This window comes from Stegodyphus dumicola, chromosome 4, assembly GCF_044657685.1.
Source record: "Stegodyphus dumicola isolate Sdum_Otavi_A_Nest chromosome 4, ASM4465768v1".
Taxonomy (NCBI): Eukaryota; Metazoa; Arthropoda; class Arachnida; order Araneae; family Eresidae; genus Stegodyphus; species Stegodyphus dumicola.
Genome location: NC_140771.1, coordinates 49575673 through 49597375, shown reverse-complemented (window position 1 = coordinate 49597375; position 21703 = coordinate 49575673). Strand labels below are relative to the sequence as shown.

The following is a 21703-nucleotide window of genomic DNA, read 5'->3' as shown; positions in this document are numbered from 1 at the left end:
ATATTACTTTGCTTTTGGACAGTAAGTATTAATTCTTTGCTCTTGTACTCTTAATCTTTACTCTTGTACTTTGTGTTGCAGTCATTATGCACCTGGAAAGCCTTTTATTAAATTTCTCTTTAATTTGTGAACCTCTTTTTCTTTTTGTTTGCCTGTTTGTTTATTTCAAGAAAACCGTATCTGGCATATCATAATTGTACTTTGAATTCTTTTCAGTAGACACATCTGAAAAACATAGTAAGTTTTATAAGGGTTTTCTTGCTTGTGACATACTTGCACATGCTGTACTTGTTCTCCATATTTCTGCCACAGGTTAAGTTTTGCTAGAGACTGGCTATTCTTATTTTCTTTTGAATGGCATACATTAGTCTTTCTCTTCATGAAAATCAGGGTATCTTCTGGTTGCATTCTGAAGGCTGTTATGAATTGAAAATTAATTCCATGTTAAATTCTAAGGAAACTCAAAGATTAATGGTTGAAAACAAAAACAAATTTCTTAAATTATCACAAGAAAAGTTGACGAACGATCTCAAAATATTTTTATAAGTAGATTACTGTGACAAAATAGTTATAAAATAAAAAAGTGAAAATACAGAACTTGATGATAAAGAACTAAAAATGATTTTTAATGTTTCTAATCCAGAAACATAGAATGTGGAGGAACTAACATGCCCTGTAAAGAGTAGGGGGGAAAAAAGGGATACAAACATTAAATTAAATAATTAACCATGAACTGAAATCAAATTACTGTTTATTCTGGCATATGTGCACTTTTAATACAAAAATTAAGATAAAAATTTGTGGGTGTGCATTATATGCTGGATATAAAAATGATAGATTTAAAAATAAGGAAAACATGAGCATAAAAAAATTTGATTTCTGAATGTACATAAAGGCTAGTGATTCTAGATTACTGGCGATTCTAGTGATTTTCTAGGATCCAGTTCACAACAAATTCTTCTAGGATAGGCCATTTCGTTACTTCTTTCCACAAAGTACATTCATTCTTTGGCATATTAATTACTATATCATTTTTCTTTCACTCACATGTGGAGATTTCACCAATATCAATCATCCTAATATAAAGAAAGCTAAAATCATTATGGAAACTATGATTATTAGTTGAAGTTTAAACTTTTAACTTGAATAGTAAATCTGCAAGAAAATCTTTGGTTGTATAATATATTTCATTTTTTAATGGCAATCTCTTTTAATGGGAAACTCTTAAGAAAATTTAATCCTAAATCTGAAGTAATTTTTTTTTTTTTTTTTTTTTTTTTTTTTTTTTGAAAATGTATATGTGTATATTTTTAACAACTGAATGTTAGAATTATTACAAAGTAAAATTAGAAAACTAGTTCTAAACTCTTTATTTTTTTTTAAAATTATGTTAGGTGCTTATTTTGATACTCTTTTATAATGCTAGTTACCAGTTTGATATCATTTATAATTTTATATGAAGGCAAAACAGTAATTCAAAGATTAATTTCTAGTCAAGGTACTATATTAAAAATTTCTCTTTCACATTTGAATTTTAGGCTCAAACTCATGAGATAATAAAATTTTCAATATCATTGATGTTGCATGTTATAATTTAAACATGGCAATAAGAGTATATTTTATTGAAAAAATATATAGGCATTTTAAATAAGTATTAACATTTCATGTATTTCAGTTTTATTTTAATTAAGAATTTAATTTAATTACAGATTAACTACATCCATGTAACTTAATTGAAATTTTTTTGTTTCTAGATTATTCCAGCTATGACCAAACTAAAAGGTATCTCTTGTTTCTGTCTGAATGAAAATCCAGATACAAATAATCCTTTTAGTGTTGAAGTAAGTTTACTTCCTGCTTTCTTAAGTGAGGAATATTTGCATTAAATTTAAGTAAAATTAAGACAGGGAAGGACATATTATTGATATGAACAGCTGTGAAATGCCAAATATTTTCTGTTAGCATTCTTAACATTGACTATAAATCTCATTTAAAACTTGAATATTATAAATAAATTCCCTGGTGATATATATACTTTTTCTTTATTCTAAAAAAGATTTTTACGTTAGATATTTTTGAAGGCATAAAAATATCTTTATATTCTTTTAAAGGTAATTGAATATAATATCTATGTATCACAATAATAATAGTTACTATGTTATTTTTATTGAATATTTACATTTTTTTCTGCTTGAACTTTGTATTCAATTAATACCGTGGAACCTTGGAACACGAACATTTCCCATCTCAAATAAATCAATTCACGAACAAATTATCTGAACAAGAAATCTCTCAGGTTACAAATAGTGCAAGTTATAAACACTCATGTGGCTTCAAATGTTTTTCAAAGGTGTTTTGAAGTAACTTCAAATACAGAATAATCCTTAGGGATTTCTGGAAACACAATTTTAATATTTTTCATTGCTTTAATTCTGATTAATTAAGCTTGGCTGCAAATGGCTTGGATAGAAAAGAGGACGTAAAAAACAAGGATGGAAAGAAAAGGAAATAATCTGAATGCTAACAGTATAATTTTCTATAATCTTATGGAACTGGAGCAAATGTTGAATGATAGAAAAAATTATCCTCTTGTTTGCCCCTAGTTACATGTTCTTTTATCTCCATTTGTTGTGTATTTAAATGACCTCATTTGAAGTGCCCCCTTAAAAGGATGTTTCTAGAATCCACCTTGAGAGTAAATAGGAGTTTTTAGTGTCTTTTAAAGTTGTTGTTTTTGAATACAAAATAAATTGCTTATTAATTCTGAATGTGTCATATAAAAGTTTTAGATAAAAAAATAATATAAAGCTGTGTTTAAGGAATGTTAATCAGGAGGCTTTGCTTTTATCCAGTTTTAAATAATAGTATTTGGTTCTTACGTTAAACACCTTAGTAGAAGTCGCAAATTTTCAGAATGTGCCAAACTCTGGTAACTATGCATATAAACATTGTGCAGCAACCATGGTCATAATAATACTTCATTCAATCAACATTATGATTTTTGTATTTGTTCTATTTTAAGTCCAATGGTTTTTAGAGACAAATCTTGATATTTTATACATTCAACTTAGTTTTAAAATATCACATGTGGAGTTTGCCAGCAACTAAAGGAACTGTGGTAAATAATCTAAAGGCAACAATGATGAGATGAATTTGGTTGATAGCCAGTGCATAATTCGGAAAACATGAAATTTTCTGATTTTTTTTTTAAGTGAAAACAGATCACCATGTACATGGGAGGAACAATAGTGCTTAAAAATTAGAGTTTTGCCAAAAATGTATTTTATTTTCTAAATGTATCATATATCTTTATTTAATAACTTACATTTATATATTAAAATGTTTCTAAATTGATTTGCTGATTTACAATAAGTATCGATAATTTGGGAACGTTTTTAAAAAAAAAAGTTGAAAAAATCATTAACTTGTAGTGGTAATTTTTACCTTTTCATCTATAAAAGAGTGCCTGATTGTGCCTAGATGATTGCATTAATATGTAATTTTGTACTATTTTACTATTAATATTCATTTTCATTTCTAGATATGTGTTGCAAAAAGAAAACAGTTGATGATTTGTCATGTAACAGATGATAAAATTATTCATTTGCGGGACATTGTTATATCTGAGCCAGCATTAGTAATGGTATGTGACATCAAATATGAGCTATGATAAGCTAGTTTTGCTTGTATAAATGTATTCTGGAGATACTAAAAATTATATGACTAATTGTTTTAAGATACTCACTTTTATAATTTTGCAATCATAGGCTATGGATGGTCAATATGTTGGTCTAGCTTTATCTTCTAAGTATGTTGTACTAGATACGGAAAGTGGTCATGCTCAAGATCTTTTTCCATATGATAGTAATACTACTACTCCTCTAGTCAAACGCATTACCAAGGTTCTATAATTTTTATTTGCTATTTTTCATTTATTTTATTTCATTTAATTAAAATGCTTCATTTAATTTAAATGCTTTATATGTAAATATAGTTTTCATTTTGGTTTTAAAATTATTGCCTATTTAAGCAATGTTGCTGATACACATTGTAGACCTTTGGTTCATTATCAAAACTTTAAAAAGTGTCATAATCATTTCAATTTATAATAGTTTAAAAGATTTGGAATATTTGAAACTAAAACCAGTACTGTTCTGTTATCGGGACCGGATTCAGAAATGTATGTGCATGTGTATGTAAGTATGTGCATATGTATACACACACATGCATTCGTGCTTACATATATACATGCATATGTGAACATGTATTACATACACAAATTTCTAGATCTGGTTCCTGATAACAGAACAGTACCCTAAATTCATTTAACTTTCTTTGTTTTTATCGTATTGGTTAAATATAGGAATGAAATAAATCTTTAAAAGATTAATTTAAAAGTATTCCTGTCATTTTATCTTCTGGTGTTTTCTTCATTATAATGAGAACTAATTTAATGAAGAATAAAAAAATATAACTTTTTGTATGTAATTATGAATTAAAGTTGTATAATTTTTAATAACAATCTTTTATTTTGTGCCATATCATATTCATAGCAGTTTGTAGATTTTCTGTTCTATGAAATGATTTGTGTTATCTTCATTCATTCTTTCATCATCAAGGGAAGAAAAAAAATATGATTTAAGATATTTGCTATATACAGTCCGTTATCCGGAATGATCTAAAATCTGGACCTCAAAGCCACGAAAATTTTTTTTTGGGTATTCTTTATGCATGCACATTTGATTTTTCTTTCAGTAATAAAACATGTGGAAATTTTCACTTAAAAATTCCGATTCTTAATTTCACTTAGGCTCTAAAACAATCATGGAAGCATAAATTTGTGAGATTAATAATTTGGCTGTGTAGCTGAGTGTCTGCTTGGCTTACATCTCAAACTGAAACATTCACCTATTTTATATACCTGACGCCAAACTGGAGAGTCATTATTATACAGTCAAAAGTCGTTAATCCGGACTCGTCGGGACTTCGGCGATTCCGGATTGTCGACTTTTCCGGATTATAGATCATCAGTTTAAATCTGGTAAGATGGCATGCAGAAATTATAAAATTAAAAATATGAAACTGTAATTTATGAAATAAAGAACAATTATGATCTAAAGGTTATCAAAATTTACAAAAAAAAAAAAAGCTTAATATTTATTTGTTTACTTTATTAAACATTTCTTTCAATGTAAGTTGTTTAAGTTGCTTCGTTTTATGTGATAATACTTTCTCTTTAATTCTAAAAACAGACATAATTTCTTGTTCAGTTACAAAGTTCCGCTGTTCAAGTCCTATAATTGCTGTGTCGAGAATACCGACTAATTTGTCAATCGAAATTTTTTTGTTTTCAATAACCTCTGTGTCACTTTCTTCACTATCGTAAGCAAATTATAATGACGAGGAATTTGATTTAAATGATATCAAAGACGGAATACATCCAGATGAAATACTACATTTAGTAAGGAATTATAAGCCAAATAAAATGAAAATATCTGCTCTGAAGCTAAGGATAGTGCTGACAGATCAACTTCTAATTCATCGCGCGCCGCGGCGTTCCATCCCGCTGCCGCAGAGCAGCGTGAAATTGATAAACAGATTTCGGAATCGTTACATCATTTTTTGTAGCAATTCCACTTTTATTTAATGGACTTCGAAACATACTTTCGCTTTCTGTAGATCCTTTACATAATAGTAAATATATATCAGAAATTCTATTTGACATAATCGAAGTTCAAGCTTACTTTTATAAAATTGCTCTAACAGTCTGCAAAAAATAATAAGCCGGATCCAATTCAAAGATTAAGGAACAACGCAATCTGCAACATTAACTGAATTAGATAATTTTAGCTTAGCTTATACCATCCGTTATACATTAAACGTGCATTCGTAAACGTATTTTGCGCATGCGCACACGCGTATTCGCAGCTGTAAATGTCTTACGCGCATACGTCAACGCGACGCATGTGCAGAAAGTTTGTAGCTTTGAGGTCTGGATTATGGGTGTCCGAATTAATGACTTTTGACTGCATTTTGCTTTCATCACTGCATGTTTATCAATACGTGACAGCTTCAGTAATAACACATGCAGTGATGTCTAAACTTTTTTATTATATTAGTAATTGAATAACAAGAGTATGGCAACCTTTTATGCTAACATTATGCTTGGCGATGATTATAGATTTTTAAACGCTCTAAGAAATGTTGACGAAGAAAAATTCAACAAAAATTTCTTTTCATATGCTAAAAATAGATCTTGTTAATGAAACTCATAGGCCAAAAGATTACATTTAGTGTTATTTAAGAGTAACTGATATGTTATTCACCATAAGCCCAGAAGCGGCTTCAGAGAATATGTCGGCACCGTATGGCATAATTTAGGGAAGACAAAATTTTTGGAATTTGGGAAGCACCAAGGGGCAAAATTAAGGATGAGATTTTTTTTTTAATGCAAACTTTTCGTAATGGGAAAATATGCACAACATCGAGCATTTAAAGCAGTGACTGTTTTGCCTGTTATATATCGTGCAAATAAAAGAGCATGGATGACTCAAGCGTTAATGAATGATTGGTTTGAAAATCATTTTATACCCGAGGATCGGCAACATTTGAATTCAGTTGGTTTACTTGATGACTCAAAAATAGTCCTGATTGTAGACAACTGTTTGGCTCAAATTTCACTTGAAGTTTTAGTGAAAGATAATGTATCCGTATTATTCTTCTCTCCAAATTATACGTCTATCATTCAGCCTATGGATATCAGAATAGTGCGCACACTGAAATGCAAATATAAAGTAACATTTTTAAAATCCATGTTAAATTTCTGGAACAGTGGCAAAACTATTCAAGAATTTTTGAAATATTTTAGCATAAAATCTGCTGTATGGACCATCGCAAGATCATGGGAGGATGTGTCTCCAGATATGTTAAAAAATGCTTTGCATAATTTATGGCCAGCTACCATATTTCATGGTAAGGATGATGAAGATAGCTGCAAATTTGAAGGTTTTCAGATATTGAAAACTAAAGGTGAAATTTTCCAATTAATGGATTTTGTAAAGAAATGTGGAGAAGCGGTAATGAATGAAGATGGTATAACAGAAGTTTTTCATTGTGATGACAATGTCCCAATCATCAATCAATTAACGGACGAGGAAATATGTTGTATGGTTCTAGATCCAGAAAATAGCGCTTCCGATAGTGAAAAAAGTGACAGAGAGGTTATTAAAAATGAAAACATTTCGATTGACAAGTTAGTCGGTATTCTCGACACAGCAATTACAGGAATAGTGGAAGTTCGTAAATGAACAAGAAATTATGTCTGTTTATAGAATTAAAGAGAAAGTATTAGCACAAAAAACAAAGCAACTTAAACAACTTACATTGAAAGAAATGTTTAGTAAAGTAAACAAATAAATATTAAGCTTTTTTTTTTTTTTTTTTGTAAATTTTGATACCCTTTAGATCATAATTGCTTTTTATTTCATAAATTACGGTTTCATATTTTTAATTGTATAATTTCTGCATGCCATCTTACCAGATTTAAACTGATGATCTAATATCCGGAAAAATCCCAAATCCAGAACCGTTGAAGTCTTGACAAATCCAGATTTCGGACATTGTACTGTATAATGATGAAGTACTTTATTTCCCAACATATTTAATTTTAAATTTTATTCTTTGCACATCATAGTACAGTGGATCTAGCAACAATACTGCCAGCATTTTAACCTTTTTTAAGACATGAAGAGAATGTTTTAAACTTTTTATTTGAAAATAAATAGAAATAATAATTAACTAAATAAGATTTAAGCTGTGTTTACCTCTATTAAATTGTCTTCTTTGAAATCACCGTATGACTGATGCTTATAAATTTTTTTAAATAATTAAAAAAAAAAAAATATTCAGTAGAATATTTCTGAAATTTTAATTTTATTATACTTTTGAGATATTTTAATGTTAAATACAATGCGGTTTTTATATTCATTACCTCCTGTTAAATTGCATTATGCAATTAGGGCACTTATTATCCATGTGGTCTGACAGTGCAGTTCTGAGAAGTGTTGCTATTCTATATTGCATAAAATCATTGTCTTTCAGTTTAAAAACAGGTTTTGCATAAAGAATTTTAATGCTCTTAAATTGTATACTTCTTAATAACTCTTCTTACTTTACTTTTAATAATATTTGTAAATTATTTAATCTGTCTAATTTGTAATATACAGTTCAATCAGTTAGCATAAGAAGCTAAAAATTTGACAGTTTACTTATATCAGCTGTTATTCATAATATCGTTATATAAATTAAAAAATACTGTACATACCATAAAACTTCAAAATATTAATTAAGTAGCAGCTATGCCCCCAGCCTTCATCTGGCTTTTAAATGTACTGGAAAAATGATTGAAGAGATTCTTAAATGTTAAATTTAAAAACTGTGCAGAATTTTACTCTGGAGGACAACTGTATGTATATATATATACAGTCAAAAGTCGTTAATTCGGACACCCATAATCTGGACCTCAAAGCTAAAAACTTTCTGCGCATGCGCCGCATTGGCACATGCGCACAGGCGTTTTGCGCGTGTGCGTAAGACCTTGACTACTGCGCATATGCGTGTGCGCAAGTGCAGAATACGTTTTCGCCTGCGTGTTTAATGTATAATGGACGGTGTAAGCTAAAATTATCTATTTCAGTTAATGTTAATGATTGCGTTGTTCCTTAATATTCGAATTGGATCCGGCTTATTATTTTTTGCAGGCTGTAAGAGCAATTTTATAAAAGTAAACTTGAACTTTCGATTATGTCAAATAGAATTTCCGATGCTGGAACTACCAAAGGATCTACAAAACGAAAGTATGTTTCGATGTCCAACAAACAAAAACAAACAAAAATTGCTGCAAAAAATGGATAAAGACATGAAGAAGGTGACAGAGAGGTTAGTGAAAACGAAAAAATTTCGATTGACAAGTTAGTCGGTATTTTCGGCACAGCAATTAACGGGACTTGAACGGCGGAACTTTGTAACCGAACAAGAAATTATGTCTGTTTATAGAATTAAAGAGAAAGTATTATCACACAAAATGGAGCAACTTAAACAACTTACATTGAAAGAAATGTTTAATAAAGTAAACAAATAAATATTAAGCTTTTTTTTTTTTTTTTTTTTTTTTTTTTTTTTTTGTAAATTTTGATACTCTTTAGATCATAATTGTTCTTTATTTCATAAATTACGGTTTCATATTTTTAATTTTAGAATTTCTGCATGCCATCTTACGAGATTTAAACTGATGATCTATAATCCGGAAAAATCGATAATCCGGAATCGCCGAAGTCCCGACGAGTCCAGATTAACGACTTTTGACTGTATATACAAATGTATTACATATAACAAAATTACAATGAAATAAGCAATATCCCTTAATACAATTATTAATTATCCTAATAAATAAATTAACCAACTTCCCATTGCCTTCTCTCGACAAACGTCCAGGTATCCAAGAGAAACATTTGATTTAAAAACTGCACAGAATTATCGCCCTATTTTTCCAACGGGCAACAGTGCTGATTTTCAACAGTCAGCATTCCAGTATACAATTGAATGAAAAACTGTTGCCAAAACCACATTTATAAAAGAATGAGACTATTTAAAATGATGCAATAAAATCAAAAAAGATAAAATAAAAAAAGAAATTTGATTCGAATTTTGAAAAAATAGCTTTGAGGTGCACTGGCTCTTGTCTAGAAGCACCTATATACCAAATTTCGTAGCCCTGAGTCTATTAGCTTACATGCAGCATGAAAGAAAGACACACAGACTCTTTCTTTTATTATGTGTAGAGATTAAATATAATATAAAAGAATTTAAAGTACTTACATATTATGCTCTACACCAGGGTTTTTTAAACTGTGGGTCTCGACTCCCAAGGGGGGGGGTGCGGGACCTGCAGCAGAAGGTCGCCAAAAATTTTAGTAGTTTTGCTATTTTTTTAATTTATTATAATAATTTTACAATTATCAAATATTTTTACATGATGTATCTGAAAATAGATAAAGATAAGACAACACAGACAAAGAAAAAAATTAAAACCTTTCGACGCATTTCTTTTTATAATATAAATGTTCATTTTCCTTGCTTTGCACGTGACACTGTCATTTTGTCTGTTACTTATTTAAAATTTTCACATTGTTCTGTGTCTTAAAATTATAAATTAATGACCTAAAACTGCAATAGTGTATTGCAGTACAAGTGAAAAAAAATTGGCAGTTTCACTCACGCGTGTGTCAGATTTACACAATATTTATGGAGTCCCACAAAATTTTTATAAATATTGTGGGGTCCTGAGGATTGTGAAAAATCTTAGTGATAGAAAGGGGTCGCGATTGAAAAAGTTTAAGAAGCCCTGCTCTAGACCAGTATGAAATAGTCTCCAAGCAGCATGATTTAGCCATAATTATGGATTGATGCAAATATTATTGCATAGAATAGGAAAACATATGAAGAAGGTGAAGTAATTGAAACTGCATTTTTAGAAGGTATATGCATTAATTTGATAGTTTCAAAAATACAACTGAGATAATGTTTGCTGTTAAATCTGTACAGCTTTCTACAAATACAGTAATGAGAAGGGTTGAGTTTATGAGATCAGATGTTACCTCACAACTTAACACAGATTTTGTTTGCTGCACTATTTCTCCCTGCAGCTTGATGAAACGACTGAAATAGTTGATACAGCTCAATTGACCGTTTTTGGAAGAATTGTTTCTGATAATTTTGATATAAGAGAGCAGCTGGTAAAGATTATACTGTTAACAGGACACACTACAGGACAGGATATATTTTTAGCAGTTAAAGATCTTATCAACACTGAAAATATTCCTATAAATAAGTTAGTTTGCTTAGCAAATAAAGGAGCTTCTGCGATGGGAGGTGTAGAGAGAAGGGGTGCCTTGTGCCGTAATGACATCTGCTTTCCAAAATTTCTGTCTTACCATTGGGGACATTTCTGTCTTAGCATACACCAGGAGGCACTGTGTGGAAAGTTTTTAAGTATGGACAATGTAACGAAAACAGTGAACAAAGTGAAATAGTTATGGCATATGCACTCGGAGACGTTTGTTCAGAGGACTGATTGAGGAGCTATATTGCCAGTATGGTGATTTAGTGCTTCATACAGAACCTCGTTGGTTGAGTGGAGGCAGAGTTTTACAGCGTTTCCAAGAATTTCTTCCTGCCTTAGTAGAATTTTTGAAAGAATGAAGTGAATCTTTCCGGGAATTAAAAGATCTGGTTTGGCTGCAGGATTTTGCTTTTCTCACAGACATCACCGAAAAGTTAAATATCCTTAAGTTGCAGCTTCAAGGTAAGGATAATAAAAATGGCAGAACAATTTCAGATGTTGAAGGTTTTATTAGAAATTAAAGATTTATTAAAAATTAAATTGTCAGAAATTAAAGGTTTTATTAGCTCTTAATTTAGAAAAAAAAAATGTCCTGCCTCATCTGTCTGAAAATGTTATATTTACTGAATGCACACGAATCTTAAGTCAGAGATTTTGAATGCAGCCTTATTTCCTTGTCTACAAACATTTCTTTTCTTGGCAATTTGCCGTACCTGTGTTATATCTATTTCTAAAGCAATCCAACCACCCATTATAAAAATCACCATGTCGAAATTCTTGGCAATTTTTTCAGCTAGAAATTTCATAATTTTTCCATTAATTAGGAAATCAGCTTTACACTAATTTTTGAATCACAGTAACAAACATTTCTCAAGATCTCTCTTTCTTTTCTTTTGCTCTTTCTTTTCTTCTTTTCTTTTTTCTTTTTTTTTTTTTTCATCTTTTTTCTTTTTTAACATTGTCATTGTAGATAAAGAGAGATTCTATTTCTTACACACACTTATTTATTTATTTATTTTTCATGCTGCAGTCTGATAAAAATAACTGTCTACCTGTTTTACGAGTTGACAGAGCTTTATGTTATAAGTTGTCATATCTTTTTAGAGTTGAAAATAAATCTAGTTTTTTTTTTTTTTTTTTTTTTTAAATCTTTTCTCTGAATAACAGAATATATGTTTTTTTCTGAAAAATGTTTATCAAGAAGCAAAGATTCTTTCTTGTGCACATGAAAACACAGCTATTGAAAAACTGATTTAAGAAAAACCACTAAATTCTAGGACATTCTGGGGTACAAAGTGATTGTCTTTCTTTAAAACATTTTGTTATATCTAGCTACTTAAAAAATGTGAAAATAAAAGTGTTTATCTGCTGCTGTAAAAGAGAATAGATTAGGAATAGTATTCCAATAGCTAAATATTTTAAGCATACTTAAAACTGACAAATTTTTATTTCTTAACATCTTAAAAAGGTGTCTTTTAGAAGGACTGTGAATAATGGAGAGACTGAATTATTGAATAAATCATCATATAGGAATTTATATTGAAAAGGATATTAATTTTTTTTGTTCCTCGTAAAATCATGAGAATTCCAGTACATTCCAGTGCATTATGAAATCTCAGACTAGAATTTACACTAGAAACAGTCAAAACTTTCATTTGCATTAAAATGCAAAAATATTCTTTCTTTTTTTTTTTTTAATGTATGAGAAAAATGTAATTAATATAATTAGCAAACTAAATTTAGAATAAGAAATACTCATTTTTGCCATTCTCATTTTCATCAAGCTCAATTTATAATTTTACAGACATGTACATCATAATTTGCAATTAATAAAAGATATCTATAGTGCGATGTACTATATATGTTAAATCGACTAACTTCAAAATATTAAATATAATTTAATTTATGAAATCTGTCCAGATCTGCCGCTCTCATGGATTATACCTTAACTAGTTTAAGATATAATCCAGGAGATAAAGGCTAAAAAAAACATATTTTTGTTTAATTAACTTAGAAGCCAAACAACAAAAAATCAGTGTTATATTTTCAAATTTTTCACAGGACTATACTTCAGGTCAACCTAACTTGAGAACACTGAATATAGTAGAGAGTGTATGCGTCCGCCATAGAATATAGTTCTACCATTTCAAGAAGTAATATTGTAAAAATTATGCTATGAAAACATGAATGCTGTTAAACAAAGAGAATGGAAGGAAAAAATGTGTGAAACGATAGATTATGTTGCGTCCAGCTTCTTGTTTAAAAATTTGTTAAATCGTGTCAATCATTCAATGACCAGCAGGAAGGCATCCCCCTTTTTTGGTATTATTGGCGAAACTGGAAATTCCAGCAACACTGACCTCACTCCACTCTTAAGGAGAAAAGCAATTAAAGCATTCATTCACTGACTGGGAGGAGAAAAAAGTAATTGTTGTGGTATCTGCTTCATCTTGGACATATGTGTATAATTTTCAACCTCATGAAGCTGGAAAACTTCATAAACCTGAAAAACCAGTACCGCTAAGATAATCATAATGAATGCTTTTGTCAAATTACGGGAGCATTTTCCTAATAAATACGGTAGTGATATTCTTACTTGTTATAATCTTAGCGGGACTGAATCATGGAGGTAGGAAGTTAGGAAGTTCTTACCTCAATGGACTGAATACCTCGGTTAAAAAAAAAGCCCTTTTCCGGGCCACAAATTAAAAATACAAGGGCCGTTTTCAAGGCCAAAAATAAAATTTAAAAAAAAAAAAAAAAAAAAAAGGGGGGGGGGCAGAACTATAAACAGTTGTAAATAACATTATAAATACAAGCTAACAAATCCCTTAGGAAATATAATATGAAAGTGTCCCACCAATAGCCGTGTGGTTAAATCGCTGAATACTGGTAGTTTGACATCGTTTGAACTCAAGCGAATGGGCTGTATTTATGGTCGGTTTTGATCTTTTTTCCATGTGTAATGTGAATACGAGCTTGTTTCCTTTAGAAAGTCCTCCACGAATGCATCTTACCCCTTAGTCGAATAGCTCTTGTATGCTTTGCTATATTCAAATCAGTTAACCTAACCAATACAGAAGTACTGATCAATTAACTATGGTAGAAGAAACAAGGGTTTCTGCCTAAAGAAAGAGATGGCTTCATGGGGATTTTATAAGGGTAAAGGACTTCTTTTATATAATATACTGAGGAACTCGTATGCAGTTCAGAGCTTACAGTCATTACAAACGAACTTGTTGCATATTACCAATGTTTCACGGCTTAAGCAACTCTATCATTAATACGCTTGATTTGCAGATGATTCCATCTAAGGAAAGGCATAGCCCTTTTATGCTTGTTGTTTTTATACCTCGAAGGAAATGTATATTTTTTTGACCTAGCTTATACAGCCCTACACGACAAAATATAATTCGCAGATTCTCAGAGAGCTGAATGTCTGCTTTTTATAAATTGATAAGTGTAAAAACAATGTATTCCCCCTTCACAAAGCAAAAGACGCACCTTTCACGCCACATCGCGCATAGACGTTTTATTCTTCAAAGCATAAAAACTAATTTATTTTTTAAATACAAGCAAAATGTCGTTTAATATGGTAAATGTCTTAAAAGTAGTAAATGCAATGAACCTTTCAGATTTTCTTTTTTTAATACAATTTTATTTTTATGAACTAAAAAAGTTGTAACTAATATAAGACATTTCTAATGTTATAATTGTAATTGATTAGTGGAATTAAATGGTATACGATTAATTAGTTGGTATAAGATCATTTGTTTCTTAACTTTTATGTTTCATAATTTTAAAGTTTTAATATTTTTCTAATACCTTGAAATTTTTAATGGTAAACTCTTTAGTTGTTAGACTGCAATCTGAAGATCTCAGTTTCCAGTCTTTTTATTCATTTTATTTTTGATTTTAAACAGTAATCAGAAAGATAGGATAAAAACATACTGTAAGAGGGTGATTATGTGGGTCTGACTGGGAAGTGTATGTGTCTTAGGATGCAATTAATATAGGATATAATTTTTAAAATGTCTGCTATAAAATATTGTCAGTTTTTTAAACAATCACAAATTAAAATCAAATTAACGTCTTTAAAAAATTTTCCCCTCATTCACTGTTTTGGTAGTAACAAGCTGCATAAACTCTTAAAATTTAAGAGAAAATAATACCAGATTTTCAAAATTTATATATTTTATTTTTAACTAAGCGAACGGTCTTGGGGGAAAAAATTTGATCCAAACTGCAAGCAATACATTGTTAGCTCTTCCTTTTCAAGTTTTAAGTAATGATTCTGGTTTTAAATGTCATCAAATTCGTATACGTCACATTTAAATAATAGTGAAATATTTCATATAAATTAAGGTAATGAATAACATGCCCTACATTTTACACTACAGTGAACTATCAATTTCAATTGCAGCTTGACTGCATAAAAAGATTCTTATTTAAATACGCTGGAATTGGCAAGAAGCCGCCAAATGTGTAGCGAATTAGAGGAATTGAATATCCGCGGGCAGTTAACTGCGTATGGATAACTTGAAGAACAGGGTGAGAAGCTGTGAGAAGGTCGTTCTAGCCGTGTATGTATTCTCAGGTTAGCTTGTCGCGAAGTATAGTTTCGATGGTTTTACTGAACCATAAGCCTCAGCTGCAAAAGTGTAAATGAAGGAGGTAAGATATAATGATTAGATAAGATAAGAAAACCTGGACAAGGAGATAAGCTACTGGCGCCATCTGTTGATGAAAAGATGATGTTTTTTTTTCTGTTAAAAGAATCTTTCTGTTCTAGTTAATGACACTAATTCCAATGCATCTTTGCCTTCACCCTTTAAAGAAATTATGTTTTAGTTCTAGTTTCATCAACAGATGGCGCCAGTAGCTTATCTCCTGTCTGGGCTTTCTTATCTTATCTTATCATTATATCTACCTCGTTCATTTACGCTTTTGCAGCTGAGGATGATGGTTAGGTAAAACCATCGAAACTAGTCCTGTGAAAAATTTTAAAATATAACCCTGATTTTTTGTTGTTTGGCTTCTAAGTTAATATTTGTTCAGCGTGTTATTGTATCTTAATATTTTTGTCTGTTTATTGCTAGAATTATGAGATTTGATGAAAAAAATCAAGGAAGTTTACTGATAAAGACAATTATATCATGACGATAAGAAAGAAAAGTCAAGGATGAATGATTTATTTTAAGTTTATTTATTTATTTACTTAACACATTTGTAATGTAAAATATATTTATGCACTTTTTTTTTTTAATGTTAAGGAAGAATTTCTACTTGGTGGTCCAAGTGCCTTAGGTATGTTTGTAACTACGGCAGGAATCTCTGAAAGACCTCCTTTACAATGGGGAGATAATGTTATATCTGTTGCATATTCTCATCCGTATGTTGTTGTGCTAAGTTCAGATTACTTAACAGTTTACAGGTTTGCATATTTATGGTTGTTCTAAATTGTTTTTATATAATTTTTCACAGATTTTAAATATGAATTGTTAAGATGGCTTTTATTAGAAAATTTCAATTCATTTTAAGGTTTTCTAAAAAAGTTTTTTTAAGAAGTTTTCTAACATGTTTTCCTTATAATGTTAGAGATAGAACTTCATTTATGATCTTTCTGTATTGCATACAATGCATATTTAAATTTTATGACATTGATACTGAGGATTGTCATATAAATGGCAATTGTTTTATTTTGCTTTGAATTGAATGGTTAATAATAAAATACTGGATGAGATAACCTTTAACTGGTGCAAGATTCTACAAATTTACAAAGCTTAATTTGATGCTGATTTCAACTGGCAAATATCATTTTGTTGAATTTTGTATAAACTAATACCAATGAACTAGTGCAAATTATTTTCAGACATTTTTTAATACAAAAAGGCTATTAGTCTCAAAATATAACTTCATATTGTCCATTTTAAACTCGTTTCACTTTTCATTCAATGAAAAGGTAATCTTACATCTTGCAATTAGTTAAAATATAAGATATTCATCTTTCAAATCTAATCTGTTATTGATTAACAAGCTAAGCTATTTAAAAGCAATAAACATAGTTCTTAAAAATATTATTATTATTTACTTTTTAATCTGATTGATTTAAAAGGCATTTAATTTATCATATATGTGATTTAAAACATTAAATATTTTTATATAATTGCATGATATATTTCTCCAGTATTATCATCCTGTAAAATGTTTTGCTATTTTTCCCTGCGCCATCTCTATTGATAACCATACTAATCTGGAAGCCCTTTAACGTCTAAGCCCCTTCAGTTTTTTTTTTCCTCCTTAATGTGCGAGGAGAAAGAATTTTAAAAGAGCTTCTTGACTAATGATGCAGAGAATTATTAACAGTGTCAACGACATAATATTTACAACTAAATATTAAATATGTAAATAAGCCTGCAGTATTTTCATGTAACAAAAGTATCTTTTCATATTTATTTATTCTGTGATTAGGAATTGATTTTAGTTAAAAATGAAATTTCTTTTCAACAATTTCCTAACAGTCTCGCCAAAAGACTAAAAATTCTTTACATGATTTAAAGATTAAAAAAATGTAAATGTAATGTATGTAAAAATTATTAAATGGTTAATTTCATTATTGAATTTTGAATACAATGCAACTGAAATTAGGAACTGATTTACTCCGAATTGCCTTAGCCATAGCAGTTACTCATTTAGCACTACCCAGGAGGCATGTGTGAATTAAGGATATCATGGGCACGAGTAGCATTGCCTCCCAGAACATTGTGAAGACCAGATGGAAGGAGCAGGAATCAAATTACAAATGAAATAAATTAGGCCTACCTCAAGGAGCAATTAACAGCTGCATGCTCTTTAGCATTTATATAAATGATTTGGTAACCAAGTTAAAAAAGGATTAAAGGTATTAATGTCTGTATGTTCACAGACGATGTTGTTATTGCACAGAAGGCAGAAAATTCCAGAAAATATGAAGTCCAAAGGAAAAACTTAAAATTATAATGAATAATGCACTTGAAGTCCTGCTGACCTGATCCAAAGAGAGCAATATTATTATACATACATACATACATACATACATACATTATATATATATAAAACAGTTTACCAGTTCTCTCTGAGACATGTGAACACAGACTTTGAATTAAATACAGACAATGCTACTCTTCAAAAAAAGCACTAGTATCACATATTTAGGCGTAGTGCTGGGCAACAAATTAAACTTAACTAATCATGTGAATATTGTTATAGAAAACATAGAGAAAAGATCCTCAATTTTGAAAAGACTAGCCAGTACCAAATGGGGAAGCTCACAGACTACTCTAAGTAAAACTTACACTTATATTAAACCTATTTTCAAATATGGAAGTGAGGTGTTAATCTCTACCACACAAGGGAAGATTGATTTTTTGGAAAGAGTGCAAAGCAGAGCTTTTCGAATTATCACAGGAGCAGTGAAAACTACCCTGATTACAGCTATGCAAAGCTATACTTCCAACCCACCAATTGCTACTGAAATCAAGAAACAAGCAGCTGGTGCATTCATTAAAATGAAAGCATTGCATAGAGCACAGTGGATGAATGAATGCAAACCAAGTACTATGAAGATCCAAATGTTTCCCCTAGAGGCTTGTGAGAAATTATTACAAGAAATAGATGAAAACAAACCAATGAATTGTAACAAGGTAATGGTTAATCCATTGAAGATACTGATATCAAATACCAGCTAGATATTAATGGCTTGAGAAAGATAAACATTTATGTTGCAATATTAAAAGCAAACACATTATATATGTGTTTTAATAATGGGAAGTATATTTAAGTTGTGGGATTGTTTTCTTGTTTCCTTGCAGAGTATGGGAATATTACAGTTACGTAGAGTTCAGTGAATGCGCATGGGCTGTCATCGATAATCACAGCTGGATTCGTTTAAACTTTCCAATTTTTATGGATGACTTTTAAATGTGTGAAATTTTGACTGTTCAATTTTCTTAAATTTGTTGGCAAGTTATGGCTCAAAAGAAAAGTTGGCGTTGCTATAACATAGCATATGAGCTATGTATGATTGCATATGCTAAAGGACAGGGAAACAGGGTTGCAAAGAGGCATTTCGGGCCACCCCCAACTAAGAAAATGATAAAAACTTGGTGGAATCAGGAAGAGGATCTAAAAAAAAGCAACTGTTAGCGTAAATTTAGGTATTTTGCATAATGAAACTCGAAAGGCATACGAAACGAATGTACGCCAAGATATATATTGGCGAGAGAAAGTAAAGTTCACGTGCAATGCAATATGTTTGACTTTCACCTTAGCTACGTGGAGTATATCACGCCCGAAGGTCTAAATCAGTTAGTGCTTTCTCTTTCAGGTACTGTGTCGAAGTATGTTCATGTTTCTTTTTTTTATTGCCTAAATAGGTAAGCCTGATGATATTTAGAACTGATGATGATTCTATGTAAGTTATTCTTTTCAATACTTCAAGTTTTAATGTCTGTGAAGATTATTACTTTTTGTTATGCTTAAGTTAAGCAAAATTATCCTATTTTATTAAATAAATACTGTGCGTGAGGAAACTTACTCATTATGCCTTCAGTGCTAATGCACAAACCAACAAGAGGTTATAAGACTGAGTACGGTAATTGCCTTGTGGAAAATGAAATTCTAAAATTGAAATTTTGTAATGTTTTGTAATGTTTAATTTTGTAAGATTCCAGAGGCATAAAGTGTTAAAACTATTTGTTGAAAATTCTAGTTACAAAGTTTATAAGAATAATTGTAACAAATAATAATGTCTATTCTAAAAGAATCAATTTGTATAGAAAAGTTAACAGATGAAAATTACTCAGTGTGGAAATTTAAAATAGAACAACTTCTAATAAAAGAAGGTTTAGATGATGTTGTTTTTGAAGAAAAATCGGAAAATGTTACTGATATTTGGTTAAAGAATGATCGTAAAGCTAAAGCTTTAATATGCCTAAATATTTCGGATTCGCAAATTATCCATGTTTTGCATAGTAAATCTGCAAAAGAAGTTTGGCAGAAGTTAAAATGTGTCCATGAACGTGTAAATTTCAGAAACAAGTTATTTCTTCCTAGAAAACTATATTCCATTAGATATGAGAAAACTATATTCCATTAGATATAGATAAAGTTCTAAAATGCAGGAACATATCAAAGGAGTACTAGAATTGGCTGAAAAGCTGCATAGTATAGGTGAAGAAATTAAAGAAAATAACTTAATAGCAATGTTACTATGTTCTTTACCAAATTCATACAACTCCTTAATAACTGCAATAGAAAGTAAATCGGAAGCTGGATTGTCGCTAGAATATGTTAAAAACAAAATAATAGATAAGTATTGTAGATGTGTGGAAAATAAGAAAGTTAAAAAATACGATTCACTTGCTTTAAAAAGTAAAAGTGAAAATAAATCAAAGTATGTTACACGATATTGTACTTATTGTAAGAGAAATAACCATACGATAAATGACTGTTTTCATTTAAAACGCAGCGCTAGAACTTCCCCGAAAACAGATGTAAATAACAGTAAAGTAAGAAATTATTCTCAAAATTATAAAAGTAATGCATGCCAAATAGCAAATACGCAAAGTGTAGAAAACATAACAAAACTTAAAGAAAATAAGTATCTTAAAAGTATTGAAACTGAAAATTCGCAGATTCAGTTTAATCAAGTTCTAAAAGTGGAAAATAAACATGAAAACACGCAAACGCAAGAATGGGTTATCGACTCAGGAGCCTCAACTCATATGAGGAGTGATAAGAATTTTTTCTCTCAGTTAAATGACTCTAATAAACAAATAGTAACTGTAGCCAATGGTGCTAAATTAAATTCTTATGGTATTAGTGAAGGCTATTTTAAAGTTCAAAACTTAAAGGGTCAGGTTACACAAATAAAATTAGAAAATGTATTGTATGTACCATGTTTAGATAGTAATTTACTTTCTGTTCAATCTGTTACGAATAAAGGTTGCATTGTTACATTTGATAGTAATAAGTGTTACATAAAGCGTAACAATATACTCGTAGCCGACGGCAACGCTCAGCAAGGTTTATATAAATTGACCGTAAACTCAATTGACAAGAAAGCATATTTAGCTAATGATGGTTCATGTTCTAATACGAACTGTATACTAAAATGGCATCAAAGATTAGGCCACAGAAATATAGATGCCATAAAAACACTTGAGAAAAATGATTTGGCAGACGGCATTAAACTTGGCAGATGCACTCATAGTGTGGAATGTTCTACTTGTGTAAAAGCAAAACTAACTGAAAAATCTTATCCCCAAACTGTTTTTAGATCTAAAAATCCACTGGATTTAGTGCACACAGATGTGTGTAGGCCAATTGAAGTCAACAGCTTAGGAGGGAAAAGATATTTCGTAACTTTCATTGATGACTATTCGCGTTATACTCAAATTTATTTTATTACTTCAAAAGATGAAGTATTCGACAAACTTAAACAGTATGTTGCATCGACAACAAATAAATTTAGAAAGAAAATAAAGGTTCTCAGATCCGACAACAGTACAGAATACTGTAACGAAACTACTGAAAATTATTTAAAGAAACTTGGTATTTTTCATCAAACTTTGGTTCCTTATTGTCCAGCACAGAACGGCGTCGCAGAAAGGAAAAATCGCTCTTTAATAGAAATGACAAAAGCTATGCTAATAAACTGTAAATTACCGAAAGGATTCTGGGCTGAAGCAGCAGCTACTGCTGCATATCTTCAAAATAGGTTACCAACTAAAGCCACAGATAGAACACCATATGAATTGTGGA

At 30.2% G+C, this 21703-nt stretch overlaps 1 protein-coding gene across 4 annotated transcripts in view; it reads left to right on the top strand.

The window, feature by feature from the left end:
* The window catches only part of LOC118198788 (transforming growth factor-beta receptor-associated protein 1-like), a 214021-nt gene that overhangs the window by 33311 nt on the left and 159007 nt on the right, over window positions 1-21703 (top strand). For all 4 annotated transcript variants that reach the window (XM_085814824.1, XM_085814826.1, XM_085814825.1 and 1 more), the window contains 4 exons: window positions 1755-1841; window positions 3542-3643; window positions 3768-3902; window positions 16174-16334. In XM_085814824.1, the coding sequence (XP_085670950.1) occupies window positions 1755-1841; window positions 3542-3643; window positions 3768-3902; window positions 16174-16334 (485 nt within the window). The remainder of the gene's footprint in view (window positions 1-1754; window positions 1842-3541; window positions 3644-3767; window positions 3903-16173; window positions 16335-21703) is intronic.